Raw genomic sequence first — 21,628 nt, 5'->3', positions numbered from 1 at the left:
TGGATATGAATTTGTGGGGAGTTAGATAAATATGTAGGACAGTTCTTTTGTCAGTGCGATAAAGAGGAATTCGGAGGGTGCGTGTTCTTTGTAATGAGTTTTTTAGTCACTAATCGCAGGGTCCGATTAGTGTGGGAAGGAAAAAATTTTGTGGCCTTGAAATCGGACCCTTCGATTTCTTTAGTGGGTTGCATATCGTACGGTCCGATTTCTAAGTGGAGGAGTTGCATCGAGGGACAAAGTAATCGGACCCTACGTTTTCTTGAAGAGTATTGGAACACGGATGGTCCGAGTTGGCTTCCTTTTTTTTTTTTTAAAGAACATTTCAGTTTAACCTAGTCGAAGGGTGTGAGTTCGTCAAGGTTGCTTATATAAAAGAGTGAAGTAAAGTGGTGGGAGCTTAGTGCCGTCTTCGTCCTTCGTGAACGGCTGCTTGTTCTCTTCTTCTTGCTGGGTTTTTTCAGTTTTGCTTTTAAAAACTTAGTTGTTAAGACTAAGCTTATGCTTATTTTTTGTTGAGTGAAAAAAATGAGTGATAGAGTTTTACTAAAAATATATTATTTTGGTCAGATTTTGTTACAAACGAGTGAAGGAGTGAAATTTATTTGTGAAAATCCACTAGATATTGTTATTCCTTTTATTATCTCATTTGAAGAACTCAAAGGTGTAATCTATGAAAAGATTAATTCTGAGAGGGCAAGAAAGATATCCTGTATTCTATATAGATATCCTGTACCGGTGTTTGGTGGGTTCATTCAGTATGAAACCAAATATGTGACGGACGAAGCAAGCATGCAGGATATGCTTTCAATGTATATTGGAAATCGGTCTCAGATCTCGTTCCTCGAGTTGTATGTTGAGTTTGAACAATCTGAGGCTGACCGGAATATTCTACGGGAAGAGTATAATAGTGACAGTGAAGAAGAGTTCGAAAGCAACTACGAATTTGTTGGTCCAGATGGAGATGAAGATCAAGGCGACGGAACCATGGCCCCAGATGTGACAGAAGTGACAAATGCATTCGCAAACGAAGTGCCGTTTGAGGAGCCATCATTCATGCGAGCGTTGGACTTGGAAGCCATGCATGCACTAGAATTTCCGGAATATATGACTGCAGGTAACGTAATCGTGGTGTTAGTGTTTTTTTGGGTGTCATGGATTTAGTAATTAATAATTTACTTTTTTTTAACCATTATTAGTAATTATTCATGCGTTAATTTAGTTTTGAATAATTTAAATAATAATTAAATTCTCTATAATGTGGTTACATGCGTTAAAATGCGTGAGTCACTGGACATTATTATTTGAACAGCTTCGAAGCATGAAACGGTTTAGAGTCCGTGAATCGGACCGGACCGGTCCGGTTTGTGTGGTTTATCGGTCCGGTTCGGTTGGTTTACCGGTTAAACCGGGCGGTCCGGTCTAATTTTTACATTTGCCCTGGATGTTCTTATTTTGTTTAGAGTGACATAATAACATGTTGCCAAATCTGGATTTATATCGTACTAGTTGCAGTGAAATTTGATTTTCCTTTTAGAATTGGTTTTTAAATACTTGTGGATTAATGAAATTTTTTCAATGGTGGTTGTCGCAGCAGAGGTTCCTATTGTCGCAGATGGTGAATTTGCCATCGGTATGGAGTTCAGTTCCAGGGAAGCTGTTATTAAGGCGGTAAAAGAGTATACGATACGACGAAGCGTAGACTACCGGGTGTATGAGTCTGAGCCGTTGACATTTTATGCCAAATGTACACAGTATGGGTCAGGGTGTGATTGGGTTATCAGGGTTAGCTTGATCAGCAGGAAGTACTGTTGGGTTATAAGGAGGTATAATGGTAGCCACACCTGTACCAGAGCCACCATTTCACAGGACCATTCGAAGCTGGATTCTATCACAATTGCAGAAGCAATAAAGCCACTGGTTGAGGCTGACCCCTCCATAAAGGTAAAATCAGTTATAGCAGAGGTGCAATCGAAGTTCAACTACACGGTGAGTTACCGGAAAGCATGGTTGGCTAAGCAAAGGGCAGTAGAGAAAATATTTGGAGGTTGGGAAGCCTCTTATAAAGCGTTACCTATATGGATGGAGGCCATGTGTCACAAGGAGCCATCTGCTGTCATCCATTTTGAGACTATGCCTGCATATCAAGGCGATGACTTGGTGGGTGATATTCGGGTTCTGCATCGTGTATTTTGGAGTTATTACCCTTGTATTAGGGCATTCAGACATTGTAAGCCGATTGTCCAGGTGGATGGGACGCACCTGTACGGAAAGTATAAGGGTTGTTTGCTTGTGGCAGTTTCACAGGATGACAACAACAATATCGTCCCGATTGCGTTTGCTATTGTGGAGGGAGAGACTTCTGATGCTTGGCATTTTTTCCTTAGTAACATGCGTCAACATGTTGTAACTCGGGATGGGGTCGGTCTAATATCGGACCGGCACGAGTCCATTAATGCAGCTGTGGAACGCAGTAACGGAGCTTGGTCACCTCCAAGAGCTTTTCATATGTTTTGCATCAGGCATATAGAGTCGAATTTTCTGAGAAAGTTCAAGGCCCCATACCTCCAAAAGTTGGTCGTCAACATCGGTAATAATTTATTCAATTTAAGCAAATAATTAACAATATCTTCCTTAAATAATTCTTTTTGACCTCCATTACTTTTCTCTGTATATGTTGTGATATACCAGGATATTCAAGGACGGTCCGGGAGTACGAAGTGCGTTACCAGCGGTTACGGGAACGTGGCGAAGCGTACACAAACTGGTTAAACCGAATTCCTCGCGAACAGTACGCATTGGCCTTCGATGGTGGGTACAGATGGGGTCACATGACGACGAATCTAGTGGAGTGCATCAATTCAGTTTTGAAGGGTGCACGCAATCTCCCGATTACTGCTCTTGTGAAGGCAACATTCTACAGACTAAACGAGTTGTTCACCCGGAAAAGAGCGGAGGCGGAAGCCCGGATCAATGCTGGCCATATGTTTTCTGATGTCGTGACCTCGAAGTTGCATGCAAACCAACTTGCATCAGGAAACATCCAGATTAGTTGCTTTGATCGCCAGAATGAGGTGTTTGAGGTTCGCGAGATGCCGAGCGGTATGGAGTTTGCAGTTGATCTACGTGGCATGCGATGTGACTGTGGTGAGTTCCAGGTGGACCGGCTCCCGTGCAGACATGTGTTCGCATGTTGTGCCAATCAGCGGCTTGATTGGCAACTATATGTGCATGATGTGTATAAGATGGACCAAGTACGGCGGGTGTACCGAGCACGGTTTCGGCCACTAGGCAACCCTACAACATGGCCAGCTTATAATGGACCTCGGTTCATACCAAATCCGTACTTGAGACGGGTCACGAAAGGTCGCCCCAGGATGACGCGCTTTCTGAATGAGATGGACACGCGGATGTTACGTCGTCCCAGGCGATGTACGCTGTGTGGGGCTGAGGGACATAGTCGTAGCAGATGCCGTCAGGTAGCTGGTTCAAATACCAATAGAGATGCCCCCTAGGTTCATAGTTTTAAAATGTTATTGTATAATATAACCTGAATGAGCCATCTGAGTTATGACATATTCATGTAACTGCTATATGTAAGCTTATAAATTAAAACATGACCTGCTATATGTAAGCTATTAAATTAAAACATGACCTGCCATATTAGTAAGCTTATAAATTAGAACATGACCTGCTATATGTAAGCTTATAAATTAAAACATGACCTGCTATATGTAACCTCACAAATTATGACAATCTAGTATTATCAAATAATTGTAGCATTATATAATATGATGCTTGATACACGAGTCCAGCAATATCTGTCTGAGCATATTAAGTTGCTTACAACATGATGATAAGAAACATGCAATATAATTATGCCATAGTCCAACTAATTAATACATAATGTCCAACACATACAAATTACTAAATACATAATCCAACACATACAAATTACTCTAACCATAACTCCACAACTACTTTCTCATCGCCCACTTTACATCCTTCACAAAGTTCTTGCATTTCTTGGCCGCTTTTTTGAAGATAGAAGGAGTGAAGCGATTGGCACTCCGACGTGGCGGATCAATCCTCAGATTGTAACCTTTGACGTTGTCCTCTGGAGTGTCTGCCTGACCTGTATATAATTATGAGTTAACAAGTATGTACAGCACATTACATATTCATTATCAACATGGATACCACAATTAAAGAAGGATAACACACTCAAGCATATGCCATGTAAGAAAAAAAATAAAAAACTAGTCGAACATATAAAGCAAAATAGTTAACATACTACCATCATTGCGAGATTCTTCATCCTCATCGAACTCTTCAATTTCATCATCCTCACCATCACCCTCGTGATCTGGGTCGTCTACTAGATAAGCATCGGTTTCTTGTTCGAGTGTCTCAGTGTCTTCCTCAATGAGTCCCATGTTAAGACGGTTAGGATTCTGAGTATTGGTCACACCGCGTCCACCCTCACTTCTACTAGAGTCATCAACAGATACGAACCCCCCGGAAGCAACGGATGAGGTATGGCCTGGATACCTCGCATCCAACGAATACCTGCCTGGCATGAACTCAGGCTGATGGCCATATTGTGATTGTGCAGCATCCGCAGCCATGAACCCAAGCAACTGGCTAAAAGAACCTCCTTCGCCTGTCTCAAACTGTGACATACCCCAATATTGTTGCTGCATTGGAAATGATGGGGTGAACTGTGTCTGAGGTACAAACGGATTTGAGGACTGAGGTTGTTCATGTGGAAGCGGATTTGGAGGTGAAATATGTGGATGCTGTTCTTCGTTGTCCTCATCCATATCCTGACTACCTTCATCGGTATCCTCATTACCCTCATCCATATCCTGACTACCTTCATCGGTATCCTCATTACCTTCATCCATTATCCTCATTACCCGCACCCATATCCTCATTACCCACATCATCTTCACCCACAAGATTCGACAAGCATAAGTGGTTCCGAAATTTTGATCGGTACCAGGTCATGTAACTATCCAATGGATGCTGTGAAGGGATGGGAACCTCAGAAAGAATATAGTGATACCTATTTGTCCAATGCATCACCCAAACTGAATGAGTCGGTGCCGTGGCCCAGTTAAGATTCTTCGGACCAGTCAGAACCTCCCCATGCGCCTTATCCAGATTCTGCTCCTCAGCAGGTACTCCCTGAACGAAACCAAACTGGCGCCTGATCCTATCGGTGGCGTGCCACTCGATACATTCAAATGACACCAACGGAACTGTGGCGCTCCATACAACCGATTGCATGTAAATTTCAGGAGGAATTATGTTCGGATCGACACGATCCACAGCATACGCAACCCAGACAAACTGGAAAATTAAAGGAAACTCATGATTAGAACCCACAATTCAAAGAACAATGTAAATTTCAGGATATAGTTTTATCGAAGACCCTAAACCCGAAACTATAACTTCTTTAATCAAAACGCACCTGGCCTTCCTGAAGTTCATCAAAGGCCTTCCTAAAGTGATCGAGCTTCAGATATCTATATCGTCGGTCACTACGCTCCCAGTTACGCCACCTAATATGTTATTTTCAATTAGCACAACTGAATCTTAATTATCAATAAACAGGTACATTGTAGCATAATATTACCTATTTGCTAGTGGAAAGCTGCGGGGTTCTCTAGGAAGCGGTGATAGATATGGCAGTCGGATCCAAGCCCAACCGAGCAGAAGTGTTAGTGGTCCATCTATTTCCTTACAGTTATAGCGAGATGCCCTACATAGGGCCCTGTAAAGGTGTGCTAGGCAGGCGGATCCCCAGCTATACTGTCCAATACTGACAAAATCACGAAGCAAGGGTAGAAACTTCCAGTGCACGCCTGCCCCAGACTTATCCCCAAACAATATCGTCCCAATCAGCAACATAATGTAGCACCTCACATACCTTTGTATACTGATTTCATCGGTCAATTCTAAATTCTCTTTTAAATTCCGCAACCAGGTCAGTTTTATGCAGCTAGATCTACAGTCCTCCTTACGCGGTGCAACGCCAAATTGAAGCAAACACTCCGCCTCCATGGCTTCAAAGCTACTCATTGTCATTCCTGTAACCGGAAGACCATCTGTGGGGAGACCAAGAATTAGAGCCACATCTTCAAGAGTCACCGAACATTCACCAATGGGAAGGTGGAACGTATGTGTGTCAGGGTGCCAACGCTCGATTAGAGCATTTACCAATGCTTTTTGACACTGCACTATCCCAATCTGAGAGACATGATAGAAACCGGTAACTCGTAGATGCTCCTCTACCCTATCGTTGTACCGATCCGGAGGAAGTGGGTGGTTACATGTCAACATTCGTAATTTCTACAGACAAAAAAAAAAACAAATTACTTGTCAGATAAACAACAACAACTACTAACCTACCTTTGTCAATCACTTTACTGAATCCTAATATAACTAATTATTCTAACTTGTAAAATTATTTAATTAATCCTTAAAAATATTCACAACTGCAAATAAAAATCATTACTAATACATATATTCCTAATCAAAATTCTCAACCATATTACAACATCTTGAAATTTATTTAATATCAACGACTCATTTGTTAAACATTTTTCCCTCAATAATATAAAATAATAACAACCAGTATATGCCATCACTCATATTCTAACAACAATAATAATTAACTTGCTAACAATAATTACGACAATTAAATAAATTTATATATTCTCATAATAAAAAATTTAACATGCCTTAATTAGAATAATCATAGTAATCATTCAACATTAACACTATCTCACAATAACAATAACATTAACATGAACTTCTCCGTCAGTAACAATTATAGTTAAATGTTTAAAAAAACATTCAAATACTAACGTTCCTTCCCACTACAATTATACTAAAATTTAATTATAAATTAAAATAAAAACTACATTCCACACTTAGTTAATATAATAAGTAAGCTTTTCCTATTGACTTCTCTTTTTTAATTTCATTGGCAGTCTTCGGACTACAATAACAATAACAAATTTCACTACATTAATTTTTATAACTAAAAATCTGTAAACATTTTCTGAAAAAATCTAACAAATTTTGAAAAATTAGTAATAATTATTCTATTTTTATTCTTTAATTGCATTTTTCATAACAACCATAATAATTAATTTTTTAGCATTAATAAGTATAAATATAAATATAATAAATTAATAAAATTTAAAAAATTTTAAAAAAACTTACATAATCAGGATCACTGAGATAATGGATAATGTGAAGCTCAGATCGATCATCTTTGATTTTGTATTTTTTTGGCATGGTTCTTGCTCTTCCACCATGCAAAGCAAGCAGAGAAAGGGAGAACATGGATGACCCTGAGAGCGAAATGTGAGAGAGACTGAATTGAATTCGGATGGAGAGAGAGAGCTGTGAGGGGTCTTTGTTGCTCTCTGTGGCACCGTTCGGGGTACAGCGTGAGCGCGCCGCGTGTCAACCCTTCCAACAACTCGGACCGTGCGATAGGGTGGGGAGAAATCGGACGGTCCGTGATGCATGGCGTTTTTGTTGGGTCCGAGTTGCAGGCTTCACTTCACCAACTTCACTCAACTCGGACCGTGCGTTTTGCAGTTTGAACACGGAGGGTCCGAGTACTTCGTCCCTGACATCACATTTTGGTGAAGCTCCTCCCACCCCCATATCAGAGTTCTCCACCTTCCTAGGCTCCATATGTAAATTATAAAGCGCTAAGCGTACTTATATTAGAATTATTTTTAATGATATTAGAATTATTTTTAAATCGCAAATTTTAAAATAAAAAATATAAATAAACATGCATATATTAGTTTAAATTGACGTATTCATATTTTTTTAAATTAAAAATTTTAAATAAATGTACCTGTATTATTTTAAATTAGTGTAATAGTATATTTTAAATTAATGTATTTGTATTTTTAAATTAAAAATTTTAAATAAACATACTTGTATTTTTTTTAAATTAACGTATTCATATTTTTTAAAATTAAAATTTTTAAATAAATGTATTGTTGTTAATTTCATACTTGTATAATTAGTAAATATTAGATAAATATATTGTTGCTAATTTTAAATTTGTATAGTAATACAAAGAGGAAAAAAAAAAGGGTGTGACATCAGAGAGGCTTAAGAAGGGAGAAAAGGCCCTAACGAAAATGTGTATAATGTGAGTCTTTCTCTTTGACTTCGTATCTTTTCTCTCTGTGCACTCTTTCTAAAATTCCCAAATTCTAACTTCAATTCCCTTTCGCAGGTGAACCTGGACTCCGCTCATTGATTTCTTCATTCTTTCATACAATTCTTCTCATCATACTCTAAATTACTAGGATTATTCCTTTTCATTACTATATTATACTTGTACTATTCTGATTCTTCAATAGAATTCTCTATAGCTTGCAATTGTTATCGTTTGGTTCTTTCATCGAGTTATAATGACAGAGAATACTCATCTCCAAACATTGCAAGTTGCGTTTCTCGTTTAACCGAACAGACGGAAGGTTACAGCGAGCAATTCGCCTCCATCACACAAACACTTGTTTCCTTACAGGATCAGATCGCGTAGCACTTGGAAGAATCCCTGAGACGCGGCCCTTCTTCCATTGTCTTTGGCCACCCTCGTTAGACGAAAGTTGATTTCTCCCACTTCTCTGGCGCTGAAGACGTTTCCCAATGGATCTATCGCATGGAACGCTTCTTCCGCGTCTATGATATCCCTGAGGACCAACGGTTGGATCTGGTGGCCGTCAATTTGGAAGGTCGGACCCTTGCTTGGTTTTAGATGTGGGAGAGACTCGAAACTATGGCCGATTGGCTCGCCATCTCCACCGCCTTGTAAATGCAATGCGGGTCATCCCATTTTGAAAACCCCCGGGAGGAGCTACTAAAATTGAAACAATCCACCACGGTAAATGCTTACTTTGAATCCTTTAATGACTTAGTTGCTCGTGCATATGGGTTAGATGATGCACTGCTTCTTGATTGCTTTGTGGGTGGTCTTGATTTAGAACTGAAACGGGAGGTGAAAGCCCGTTTCCCAATCTCATTGTTGTAGGCGGTTTCTCTTGCCAAATTATTTGAAGAAAAGTTTATGCCTCAAACCCGCTCCTCTTTTGCTCAGCTACAGCACTCTTCGGCTCGGCTTACTGCCGCCTTAACCCCGAAACCACTCACTACCATTTTCCCAGCACAGCCACCGCCTCAAAACCCTCCACTCCTTCCAACTCCTCCAAAGCCTAGCACAATGCGTAAATTAACCCCAATGGAGATACAGTTTCGGTGAGAGAAGGGAATTTGTTTTACCTGTGACGAGCATTACTCTCCTTCCCACAAATGTGCTTTCAAGCACTATTTTCTAATCCAAACTATGGAGGAGGTCCCTACTGACCAGGATTCTATAATTGAGATCACCGAAGTGGACCAAGCCTAGCTGATACTGGCTGCGGACACGGTCGAGCCCTTCCACCTTTCATACAATGCCATGACCGGCATCCCTGCCCGACGGTCGATTCGATTCTGAGGTCTAGTGCACGGCAGGGACATCCACGTACTCATGGATGGCGGCAGCTCTGATAACTTCATCCACCCTGCTTTGGTTCGGCGTTTGGCAGTGCCCATTCATCATTCCCCAAGATTCAAGGTTGAGGTGGGTAATGGTGCTTTGTTGCAATGTGAGGGTGAGGTTCGAGATTTACTAGTTAGCATTCAGAATCAACTGCTCCTTATATCAGCTTTCGTCCTCCTTATTGCTAGTGAGGTGCTGGTTTTAGGTGACATTTGGCTTGAAACACTAGACACCCATTTGGTTATTTACCGGAAAAAATTCATTACCTTCATGGTTGGGGATAAGATGATTACTTTGCAGAGTGAAAAAGATGTCAGGCACAATTTCATCAATTGTGGCATTTGTACCTAACTGATGAGATTATGGAAATGTATACACTCCAACTCCAAGGCCCGATTACAGACACCCCTCCTCTTTTGGGATTACTTTCTGATTTGGCGCCAGAGTTGGCTTGTATATTGCGAGATTACTCAGTTGTTTTTCAGGTTCCAAAAGGCTTGTCCCCGCTGCGAGTGCATGATCACACCATTACCTTGATCCCCGGAACGACACCTATTAAGGTCCGCCCTTATCGACATCCTCATAGTCAAAAGTCTGAGATTGAGCAGATCGTCTCTGAGATGCTTACCGATGGCATCATACAACCGAGCACTAGTCCCTTCTCTTCTCCCATGCTTTTGGTGAAGAAGAAAGACGGGTCATGGTGGTTTTGCACTGATTATCGGGCCCTCAATTAGGCCACCATCAAGGATTCCTTTCTTATGCCGACCGTGGACAAATTACTCGATGAATTGTTCGGTGCTCAGTTCTTCTCTAAACTCGACCTCCGCTCTGGGTACCATCAGATTCGTGTCAAACCAGAGGATTGTTTTAAGACGGCTTTCTGAACACATCAAGGCTTATACGAATGGCTCGTTATGCCATTTAGTTTGACTAATGCTCCTGCTACCTTCCAATGTTTGATGAATTCTATCTTTTCTGAGGTTTTACGAAGGTTTGTCCTCGTCATCTTTGATGATATTCTGGTTTATAGTGCTGATTGGCAGTCTCATTCACATCATCTAGTGTATGTCTTACGCGTGCTCAAGCACCATTCCCTATTTGCCAAACTCTCTAAATGCTCCTTCGGAAAAACACAAATTGACTACCTGGGCCATGTGGTTTCACTTGAGGAAGTGAGAGTGGATGACTCAAAAATTGAAGCAATTCGATGTTGGCCGATTCCAACTTCAGTGAAGCAACTTCAAGCATTCTTGGAATTGGCAAGTTACTATCGAAAGTTCATATGCAATTTTGCTATTCTGGCAGCACCACTCACTGACTTGTTGCGCAAAGAGGGGTTTGTGTGGCCGACATCAGCCTCGGATGCTTTTGTGACATTGAAAGAGGCTCTAACTCATGCACCGGTCCTAACACTTCCTGACTTCTCCAAACGTTTTGTGCTTGAGACAGATGCTTCAGGTACCAGTATTGGGGGGATTCTCAGCCAAGACGGGCATCCCATCGCATATTTTTCAAAGAAACTCTCCTACACAGCTCAGAAACAATCCGTCTATGCCCGGGAGATGCAAGCAATTTTAGCAGTAGTGGCTAAGTTCCGCCACTACTTGCTTGGTCACAAGTTGGTGATACAAACGGATCACAAGAGCCTGAAGGAACTCTAGGCTCAGACCATTCAAACACCGGAACAGCAGACTTGGTTGGCCAAACTCTTGGGCTATGATTTTGTGATCGAGTACAAAAAGGGCTCGGATAATCAAGGTGTCGATGGGCTGTCTTGCCAATTTCTTGCTATCACCTCACTCACTTGCGACATTTTCACGCAGTTACGATCCGATCTCCAGCGCTTCAACCCCTCGAATTCATTTTCCGATGTGGATCTTCGGTCTAAAAATTTACAGCACTGGCAGGGTCTTTGGTTTTGGAAAGACCGACTAGTAATCCCTTCTACTTCTTCCCTTATCTCGAAGCTTCTTTATGAGTGCCATGACTTAGCCATTGAGGGGCATAATGGTTACCAAAAGACATTGTGCCGATTAACTCCCCAATTTTTCTGAAAGGATATGGCTCGTGTGGTCAAGGACTATGTGCGCCAGTGCTCTATTTGCCAACAGGCAAAGTACTCAACACTACCTCCTGCCGAGCTCTTCCAACCTCTTCCGATTCTTACCGATGTTTGGCAAGACATTTCTATGGATTTTGTAACTGGATTACTCGTGACAGAAGGGTATTTGGTCATCTTCATGGTAGTGGACCAACTATCAAAGTTTGCCCATTTCCTTCCATTAGCAACTAATTTTACAGCACCCAAAGTTGCTGAAACATTTATCAAACATGTAGTGAGTATTCACGGAATGCCACAGTCAATTGTGTCGGATCGAGACAAGGTATTTTCTAGCAAGTTTTGGGAGCAATGTTGCCTCCGCCAAGGCATTACGTTGGCTCGGAGCTCGGCTTACCACCCTCAGTCTGATGGCCAGACCGAGGTTCTTGACAGGTGTTTGGAGATGTACCTTCGTTGTTATACTCAAGACAATCCCAGGACTTGGTGTAGGATGCTTCCATGGGCACATTTCAGTTATAATACTTCCTTTCATTCGGCAATCGGCTTGTCTCCCTTTAAGGCCTTGTTCGGGTGGGATCCCCCGCCTCTTCTCCGATATGTGGCAACTTCTACAGACGCTCCAGCCATCCAAGAACAACTACAATAGCGCGATTCCCTGCTAACAGCCTTGAAATCCCACTTGGGGATAGTTCAGGCCCGGATGAAGGCCACAGTTGATAGCAAGCGTCGTGACCTAAAATTTCAGCTTGGCGACCTTGTCTATGTCAAGTTTCAACTATATCGTCAACATTCAGTGGCCTTTTGAAAGAACCAAAAGCTATCAATGCGCTACTTTGGCCCTTTTCCCGTAGTGCAGCGTGTGGGCAAAGTCGCATACAAGCCGGAGCTTCCATCCACTACAAAAATATACCCAGTTTTTCATATTTCTCTCCTTAAGAAGTGTGTAGGCAGGCCACCTTCGGTTACTCTACCAGCGCCTCTGACAGTTGATGAGAACGGGTGCAAATTGCTGCCTCTCTGGGTGTTAGGCCATCGAATGATCAAGGTAGATGATACTTGATAGAAGCAGGTGTTAATTCAATGGCAGCACCTTTCGTCTGAGGAAGCGACATGGGAAGGGTATGAGGACATGCGCCATCTTCATCCTTCCTTTGACCTTGAGGACAAGGTCATTGCCCGGGGCGGCGGTGTTGATACAAAGAGGAAAAAAAAGGGTGTGACAACAGAGAGGCTTAAGAAGGGAGAAAAGGCCCCTATCGAAAGTGTGTGTGATGTGAGTCTTCCCCGCTGACTTCGTATCTTTTCTCTCTGTGCACCCTTTCTAAAATTCCCAAATTCTAACTTCAATTCCCTTTCGCAGGTGAACATGCACTCCACTCATTGATTTCTTCATTCTTCCATACAATTCTTCTCATACTCTGAACTATTAGGACTATTCCTTTTCATTGCTATACTATACTTGTACTGCTCTGATTCTTCAATAGAATTCTCTATAGCTTGCAATTGTTATGATATAGCTAGTGAATGTTGGATATTAATTTTATATATGAGTCGATGTATTATTACTGTGAGGAGGTAATAAAAGATGCCATTATACAATCGCATCATCTTTTATTCTCTTATCTTCAAACTGTAGGATTGTATCATATTGTTAGGCTTCACAATTACTGGTTTAAACTTGATGAGATTTTTGTTTTTAGAAACTCATACATTTCATATGTCTTTTGGAAAGTGCATAATTACTAGTTTGAACTTTCTGTAGATGGTAAGTCTGTAAGTGATTATCTGTCTGAAATTGAGTTCTACATAAACTGTTACAGAATGTAGAGATTTACGATGTCAAGATTGACTATTATCATAAATCATTACAAAACGTAAAAGTTCATATAAAAATTAACTACCATCATAAATTTTTATGGATAAATTGCTACATTTTGAAAGGTTATATAATAGTAGTCAATTTTTACATAAACCTCTACACCTTATAAGAATTTATGATGGTAGTTAATTTTCATATAAACTTCTATACTTTGTAGCGGTTTAAGATAATAATAAGTTTTTACATAAATATCTAATAATTTATAGAAAAATGTTATTTGTACACCAAAATCAGCCATTAAAATCAGCTATCAATGTATTTATGTATAAATACAGATATGGTTTAATTTATTTTCAATGTATATTTGTATTCCAATATGTATTTTATACTAATAACTGATTTTGGTAACTAATTTTAGTATACACATAGTATAACTCCTATTTATATATAAATTTTAAAACATCTATATCCTAAAACGATTTATATAGAATAAATAACCATTTTATATAGAACAAATTAATACAAGATAAAAAAATAACCATTTTAAAAAATTACAATTAAATAAAATTGATTCATCCTTTATTTATTTATGAAATTTATCCTAATTAATATATAGCATTTATGTTATATATATAAATTAAAAGTTAATAAATTATATAAAATATTTATTAAAATATGAAATATATATTAAAAATATATAAAATAATATATATTTATATATAAACATATAATATTCGATAATTAATTTTTAATATATATATATATATATATATATAATATTTTTATATATAAGAGGGAAAGAAAGGGGGGTAATTGTTGATGAGAGACATAGAGTTGAAGGGAGATGCATTCTAACCTGGTTTTTTTTTTTTACATAAATAATGAGTTTTTCTTCTATTTTTGATTTTGTATACGTAAATAATAAAAATTTCTCATATTTTATTATTTTTTAGCGTAAAATTCAGGTTGATGTCATGATTTAGAGTTTTTAATTTGAATATGGAACTAAAAGAAGTGTTGAACTCGTGTATGGGGAGAAGGGGTGCTTCACCTCGTTGTGGGAACAGAGGAAGCAGAACTCGGACCATGCAAGTTGTGTCCCTCAAAATGTAAAAAAAAAATTACCCAGAACAAACAAAATGGAGGGTCCGAATTTCATGTTTCAGATTTCAAATTCCATCAGCTGCAAATCGGACCATGCGATTTGTGAAGCAAAATTTCATGACCAAAGAACTCGCATGGTTCGAGAGTTGTGTACTCTGAGTTTTTTCAATTTTTCCCTTTGATTTGTGTACTCTGAATTTTTTTCAACTTTTTCAACACAAATCGGACCCTCCGATTAATGTACTCCTACAATTTTAAAAAATACCAAAAATTATCATGTTAAAATATATCACTCATTTTACTTTCATATCAAAATTTTTTTGCCCATGATTTATGTTAAATGAAAAATTTGACCACTGTATATTGTCAGTACATCGTGATATTTTTTTAAATCCAATAGCATAGCAGATGGCAATTTATAGAAAAAATGTTGTCCTTTATTTAGGATAATTTGATAATTTTTATATTCGATTAGTTTATTTAAGTAATTTATCTTTAAATTAAATTTAACCAATTTGGATTGGTCAAGTGGTAACTCACTCGTCACTTTAAGGAAAAAAAAATGAGTTCATTTATTTTAAATTATTTTTTAAAAATAGTGTCTTTTCAAAATTAATTTATAATTTATTTTAAAAACATAAAAAAATTTTGTCTATAAATAATCAAATTTGATATAAATAGACCAAAAATTTTAAAAATTAAAATTTATTAATTTAAAAATAATTATATATAAATAATTTAAAAATAATATTTTAAAATTTTTCAAAGATTATTTTGATATTTTTAAAATTTTTTAAAAATTGTTTTGTACTTCACTTTAACTATTGATTTGTCCTGATCACACATGTGGATACTTAACAACTATATGTGTGAATTAAAATTTTGTGTTAATAGTTACCATTAGTGACTAATGAAAAAAAATTATGTTGTCTAACAAAAAATAAATATTAAAAATTATTTTGTATATTTTAAAATTTAAGAGACTAAATTGTCCAATTTAAAAAATTTTAGAAACTCATTTGAATAATTACTCTAAATTATAATCTCTTAAATCTTATGCACTAAGTCCCTCTTCATAATGGGAATCAAAATTTGCAGTACTATTTTGAGTACTCAAAGTACCATTTAGTCTAACATCACAATTAGACTTGGTAGAAGTTTTTAAAGAAATGCATGTATTTTTGAAAAGCACCCTACGATTTCTAGGTGAATATAGAAAAATTATGCCATTTAAGTTATAATTGACTGACATATAAAAATTAGAGATGCATTTAAAAATATATAAGGGGGAGCTTTTTAAAATTAGATTGTGCATTTTAAAATTATAAAATTTAATATAACATCATACATTAATAAATATCAAACTTTACTCATATATTTATATATGTATATATATATTTTTTAAAATTTTAAAATTATTTTATCAAATATAATTATTGCTACTTATACTTATTGAAAGTCGTTTTTCGTATAATTTGTCAAATATAAATACTATAACTCTTAAAAAATTATTTTTCAAAAATTAGCTCTAATAAACTACTTTTTAGTAAAAATTTTATCAAATCAAACCATAACTTTAATCATTTAATAAAAGAAAACCTAAAAAAGACAAAAAGAAAGAGCAGTTATTTAATAATTTTAATAAAGAAATTATTGGTTAGTAATTAGTATTGAATTAAATATATAAGAAAAAATTGATTATTTAATATTTTAATCAAAATTTTCATGTAATTTGATAGAATTAAACTTGATATAAATAGTCATTCAAATTTTATTTCAATTAAAATATCAAATTAGAATAAATAACTAAATCGATATGATATCTAAAAAATTTGTTGCTAATAAAAATGATTTCAAAAGATGCTAAGTCCCTTAAAGATAATTTTTTTTTATATTTTTTTAAAAATTAATTACTATGATTAATAAAGCAGTTGGCCCAATATATCAAGATGGACCAAGTTACAAACTTTTGTAGGTGTCTCTTCTAGCCACATCAAATTTGGTCTGGTTAGAGCAAGTTTTGCAAGAGAATGAACTACACTATTTTCATTTCTCTTGATGCGAGATATCTTATAAAACCTAAAACAACACAAAAGGGCTTTACAGTTTGAGATTATAGTACCAAAAGGCCCACCGAATGGGCTATTAGAATTTAAAGTATTGACTACTTCTATGTTATCTCCTTCTATTTCTATTTATAAGAAACAAGTTTGGGCTGCAATATTCACTCTCTGGTAGAAAGCAAATGCTTTCGCTTCTCTAACTGAAAGTGCAGGAGCCACTTCCAACGTGGCAGCAGCTACAACAACTCCATTACTATCTCTAATGACTACACCTACTCCTCCCTTGACTCCATTATTGCTAGCTGCATCCACATTAATTTTGTATCTGTCTGGTGGTGGAGTTCTCCACCCACTCGGACTTTGATTGCCTGGAAGTAGCTCTTGAATCGATGGTGATGAATTTGTTGGACACAGAGCTTCTGCAAAGGAGATGGCTGCTCTCTCCAAAATTGTTTCTGATGTCAAGTTCCCGTTCTCGAATAGGAGTTTGTTTCTACTATGCCATAGGCCATGCAAGCAACAAATGAACAACCCCTTTCTCTCCTTTTCAATTTGGTTTAGAGTTGTCGATACCCATTCTAGCAACGGCATTCCGGCAGCAGCTTCTGTTCGGAGGTTAAAAGGTGACACAAACCAAAAACGAGATGCCCAGTCACAATCTCTGAAAAGGTAAACTTCACTTTCTTCTCTCATTGAGCACCTAGAACAGATCAGGTCACAATTAATTCCTCTCCTCTAAATATTTGTCTTTGTTGGCAAAGAGTTGTGCATTAACCTCCACATGAAATTCAGAGATCTTGGAAGAATTTTCATCTTCCACAGTTGTTTCCACTTCTCCTTTTCCTGGTTATTTGGACAGGTACCTAGTTGTTGGCTTCGGTTGTGATCTCTAATTATGTGGTAAGTAGTCTTAACCTCATACTCTCCTTTCTTGCTGAACTTTCAATAAAATCTATCATCTTGTCTCTGCATGTCAATAGGGAGTGCTAGAATTTGGTTTGCTTCAAAAGGTAGAACAATTTGTAGAATTAGCTGTTGCTTCCATGTATTCTGTTCCTGGTTGATCAGGTTATCCACTGTGGCTTCCTGCTCAAAACAAGTTCTGGGGCTCCAGACCTTGAACCCGTTTTGATTAGAAAGCCATGGGTCTTCCCAAATTTTGATATTCCTGCCTGTACCAACTTTTCATAAACCACCCAAATCCAGCACCTCTTTTGCACCCCAAATGCTCTTCCAAGTGAAACTTGGATTATAGCCCTTCTCAGCTTCAGTGAACCTTTTCCTATTGTAGTACCTGGCCTTTAAAATTCTCGCAACCAGTGAGTTTGGCTTTGACATTAATCTCCAACCCTGTTTTGCAAGAAGTGCTTGATTAAAAGCTTCAAAACATCTGAATCCTAGGCCTCCTTCTTCCTTTAGATTACACATCTTATTCCAAGCCACCCAATGAATTTTTCTCTCTCTCCCTCTTTACTTCCCCAATAAAAATTGCTAATCATTCTCTCCAGGTGATTGCTTAAGCTTTTTGGAATCTGAAAACATCCCATTATATACGTAGGAATAGACTGAGCAACTGATTTGATGAGAACTTCCTTTCCCACTTTGGATAGGGATCCTTCTTTCCAACCTTTTAGCTTTTTTTCAGGTTCTTTCTTGGAAGAATTCAAATATCTGCTTCTTGGATCTCCCCACAAATGTTGGGAGTCCCAAGTAATTTGAGTGAGATTTTACTGCCTTTATGTTAATCCAGTCTTCGATAAGCATTTGTTTGGTAGGAGGCATGTTTCGGCTAAAGAAAATCTCCGACTTGTCCAAATTAATTCTCTGGCCTGATGCTAATTGGTAGTCCTTTAGGATCTCTATCACTGCTTGTATACTCTGGTCCGAGGATCTCAAAAATTATGCTATCATCTGCAGAAAAGAGATGTGTGAGTTCTGGGACAAGTCTTGCAACTTTGATGTCTTGGATTGCTTTCCTCTCTTGAGCTCGCTTCAAAAGGCTTGAAAACACTTCCGCACAAAGGATAAATAAGTAAGGAGACAGAGGGTCTCCTTGCCTAATTCCCCTCCCCGGCTTGAATTCTTTTGTCGGGCAACCATTAATCAGCACAGAGAAGGAAACTGAACTTACACAAGTCCAAATCAGATCTATCCACTTTTTTGGAAATCCCGTGAATTTTAAGACTCCTATGAAGAAGGGCCACTCAATTCTATCATAGGCTTTTTCCATATCCAGCTTAATTCCCATATAACCCTTGCTTCCATCTTTCTTTTTTTTTCATAAAATGAAAGCATTCAAAAGCCACAAGACCATTATTAGTAATAAGCCTTCCGGGCACAAAAGCGCTTTGAAACTCTCCCACAATATCTGGTAAAACCAGTTTCAGTCTATTGGCTATAGTCTTTGTAACAATTTTGAACAGAACATTGCAAAGAGAAATAGGCCTATAATTTATGGTGTGTGTTGGATTCTTACCTTTCGGGATTAGGCAAATGAACGTTTTGTTCATGTCCGAAGGGTCTTTGGCGTTGTTAAGAACATCCAAGGTCCATCTAGTAACATCCTCTCCCACTGTACTCCACATTCTTTGATAAAAAGGCGCAGTTAAGCCATCCGGCCCCGGAGCTTTGGTTGGGTGCATTTGGCTTAGCGCTTCCTTCACTTCCTCTTTTGAAAATTCAGCATGAATGATCCTCAAATTTTCTTCCGTCATCCTACCAGTAACCACCTCAGTGACATCATCAATTCTCTCTGTGCTTTCAGCTGTAAAGAGATTCTCAAAATAATTAATCATCACTTTCTCGATCTTTTCTTCACTCTCATGTAAAATTCCAGCATCATCTGAAATTTTTTGAATCATGTTTCTCTTCATTCTTTGTGTTGCTTTTTGGTGAAAAAATTTTGTGTTTCGGTCTCTAGCTTTTAGCCAAGAAGCTCTTGATTGTTGCGCCCACCAAATTTCCTCTTGCTTTAAAAGATCATCAATCTCCCTCTGGATTCCTTTTGCTTTTGACACCATTTCTCCTGATTGCGGAAGTGATTGTATCTCTTCTAATTTTTTCTGCTTCTCCTTAATGGCTTTGGGGATTTGACCAAACTTCTTCTGTCCCCACTCCTTGAGGCTTCCGCTGCAGCTGGCCATCTTTTTATCTATTTTTTCACATCCTGGAAACCAAATTTTTTTTTACTATGTCTTCACATTCTTCACTTTCCATCCAAGTTTCTTCAAATCTAAATCGATGTGCTCTCTTTCTTCTTGTATGTGGGCTGCCTAACATATCAATCAAGATAGGACAATGATCAAACTGATATCGCTGTAAATGTTTAACCATCGCTTTAGGAAAAGCCTCCTTCCAATCAATATTCGCTACAGCTCTATCTAGCCTCTCTTGCATATTGTAGACCCCTCCCTGGTTGTTTGACCAGGTGAATGTATGTCTTACGACACCCAAATCAATCAGTTCATTTATTTGAAGTACCTCTTTAAATCCTCTTGTTTGTGCATAAGTAACCGGTAGCCCTCATTGCTTTTCTTTTTGCTCAATGACTTGGTTAAAATCCCTAAAAACTATCCATGCCATATTGATAGTTTGTCCTAAGGTGTTAAGTAGCTCCCAGGATTTATGTTTGTTGACAGCTTTAGGACAACCATAAAAACCAGTAGCTCTCCATCTATTATTCCCCCCTTCTTCTTTAACTATCATGTCAATATGATTTGGTGACATAGAAGTAATCTCTACATTAATATTGTTCCCCCATAGGACTACCAAGCTTCTTGATCTACTTTGGCCTTCCCCAATACAGTCAGTAGCAATCACATTTTCTAGGCCTCCTCTCCTCCTTAACCTGTTAACTTCCTCAGCCTTCTTCCTTGTTTCCATAAGAAAAACAAGATTGGGATCTTGCTGTCTCAAGAGCTTATTCAAAGCTCTAACTGTCCATGGGTTCCCAAACCCATGATAGTTCCAGCTAATGAGCCTCATGGTTCCCGGCAGGGCTGTCCAGCAGCCACTGCCAATACATGCACTATTTGGTGCTTTTTCTTCTTTGAGCTATCCTCCTCAGTTTCCATGGATGTTAGTTCTTCCTGTTTTCTTTTGCCTTCTCTTTGTTGTATCTGCCATTTGTCACCCATGCTGCTGCTTTCTACTTCCCTTGCCCTCCTCTTCCATTTTTTTTGTTGTCCTTCTTTCTGGTCCTGCTCCGATATTTCGGTATCTTCTACGCCTTTATTTTTCTCTTCTTCCTTGTTAACAATCTCTTTGTTTTTTTCTTGTATTGTTGCTATGACATTCTCTTCTATTTCCTCCTCCTCATTGATTTGGTCCTTTCTCCCATTCTCCTCTTCTGCTCTTTGTTCGGTCATTGTGAGATTTGCTAGTTTTTCCATTAGCTTTTTGTGGGTTTCTTTTGCTCGTTCTCTTTTGTTCTGCTCAACTCTAATCCTTTCTTCTCCTTTCTCTATATTTTCATCTTTCAGCTCTACTTTTATTCCCATAATGTCTGCTCTGATCCAAGCCCCAAGCTCCTTTGATTTTCATTGCTTACCTTCTTCTTTCTCTTCAGCTTTTTCACATGTGTCTTCGTCATGTCCGAATCTACCACAAAAGTAGCATATAGTTGGCAGTTTTTCGTATTTGAAATCCACCCATGTGATGCCATCCTCCTTATTTCCAATGTTTGCTCCTTTTTTAATGGGTTGCTCTATGTTTATCCTCACTTTTACTTTGATGAAGTGCCCTATTTCTGTTCCACCATCATAGATGTTACAGTTTATAACCTCTCCTACTGAAAAGCTGCCATTTTTTTCCCAACTTTATTGTCTTGCAATGTTCTGGTAGATTTCAGATCTGCATATTAACCTCTGCTTTGTTGAAGGTCATCTCCCTGGAATCTGCATTCCTGTCCCATTTTTCCAGTAACAACCATGAGTTTCTAAACATCCAAGGGCTCTCTTTTAAGATTTTTTTCATATCAGTTTCTTTCTTGA

At 38.1% G+C, this 21,628-nt stretch overlaps 3 protein-coding genes across 3 annotated transcripts; 1 reads left to right on the top strand and 2 right to left on the bottom strand.

Moving 5' to 3' along the window:
• The first annotated feature begins 528 nt into the window (after window positions 1-528).
• LOC107647282 (uncharacterized) lies at window positions 529-3,515 on the top strand. Its single transcript, XM_088506361.1, has 3 exons — window positions 529-1,117; window positions 1,598-2,590; window positions 2,692-3,515. The coding sequence occupies exons 1-3, from the start codon at window positions 529-531 to the stop codon at window positions 3,513-3,515; spliced, it is 2,406 nt and encodes an 801-aa protein (XP_088362487.1).
• Window positions 3,516-3,977: 462 nt separating this feature from the next.
• LOC148573088 (serine/threonine-protein phosphatase 7 long form homolog) lies at window positions 3,978-6,093 on the bottom strand. Its single transcript, XM_088503430.1, has 5 exons — window positions 5,642-6,093; window positions 5,477-5,567; window positions 4,949-5,355; window positions 4,298-4,908; window positions 3,978-4,135 (listed from the first exon to the last, which is right to left on the bottom strand). Exons 1-5 carry the CDS (start codon window positions 6,091-6,093, stop codon window positions 3,978-3,980), a joined length of 1,719 nt encoding a protein of 572 aa, XP_088359556.1.
• Window positions 6,094-16,769: 10,676 nt separating this feature from the next.
• Window positions 16,770-17,330, bottom strand: LOC107626829 (uncharacterized). The gene has a single exon (XM_016329725.1). The coding sequence runs from the start codon at window positions 17,328-17,330 to the stop codon at window positions 16,770-16,772; it is 561 nt and encodes a 186-aa protein (XP_016185211.1).
• Between the last annotated feature and the right edge of the window lie 4,298 nt (window positions 17,331-21,628).

The sequence above is a fragment of the Arachis ipaensis genome, chromosome B2 (assembly GCF_059453495.1).
Source record: "Arachis ipaensis isolate K30076 ecotype BB chromosome B2, ASM5945349v1, whole genome shotgun sequence".
In the NCBI taxonomy this organism is placed as follows: Eukaryota; Viridiplantae; Streptophyta; class Magnoliopsida; order Fabales; family Fabaceae; genus Arachis; species Arachis ipaensis.
Note: the sequence above shows the minus strand (reverse complement) of the source record. Positions and strands in the feature narration are given on the sequence as shown.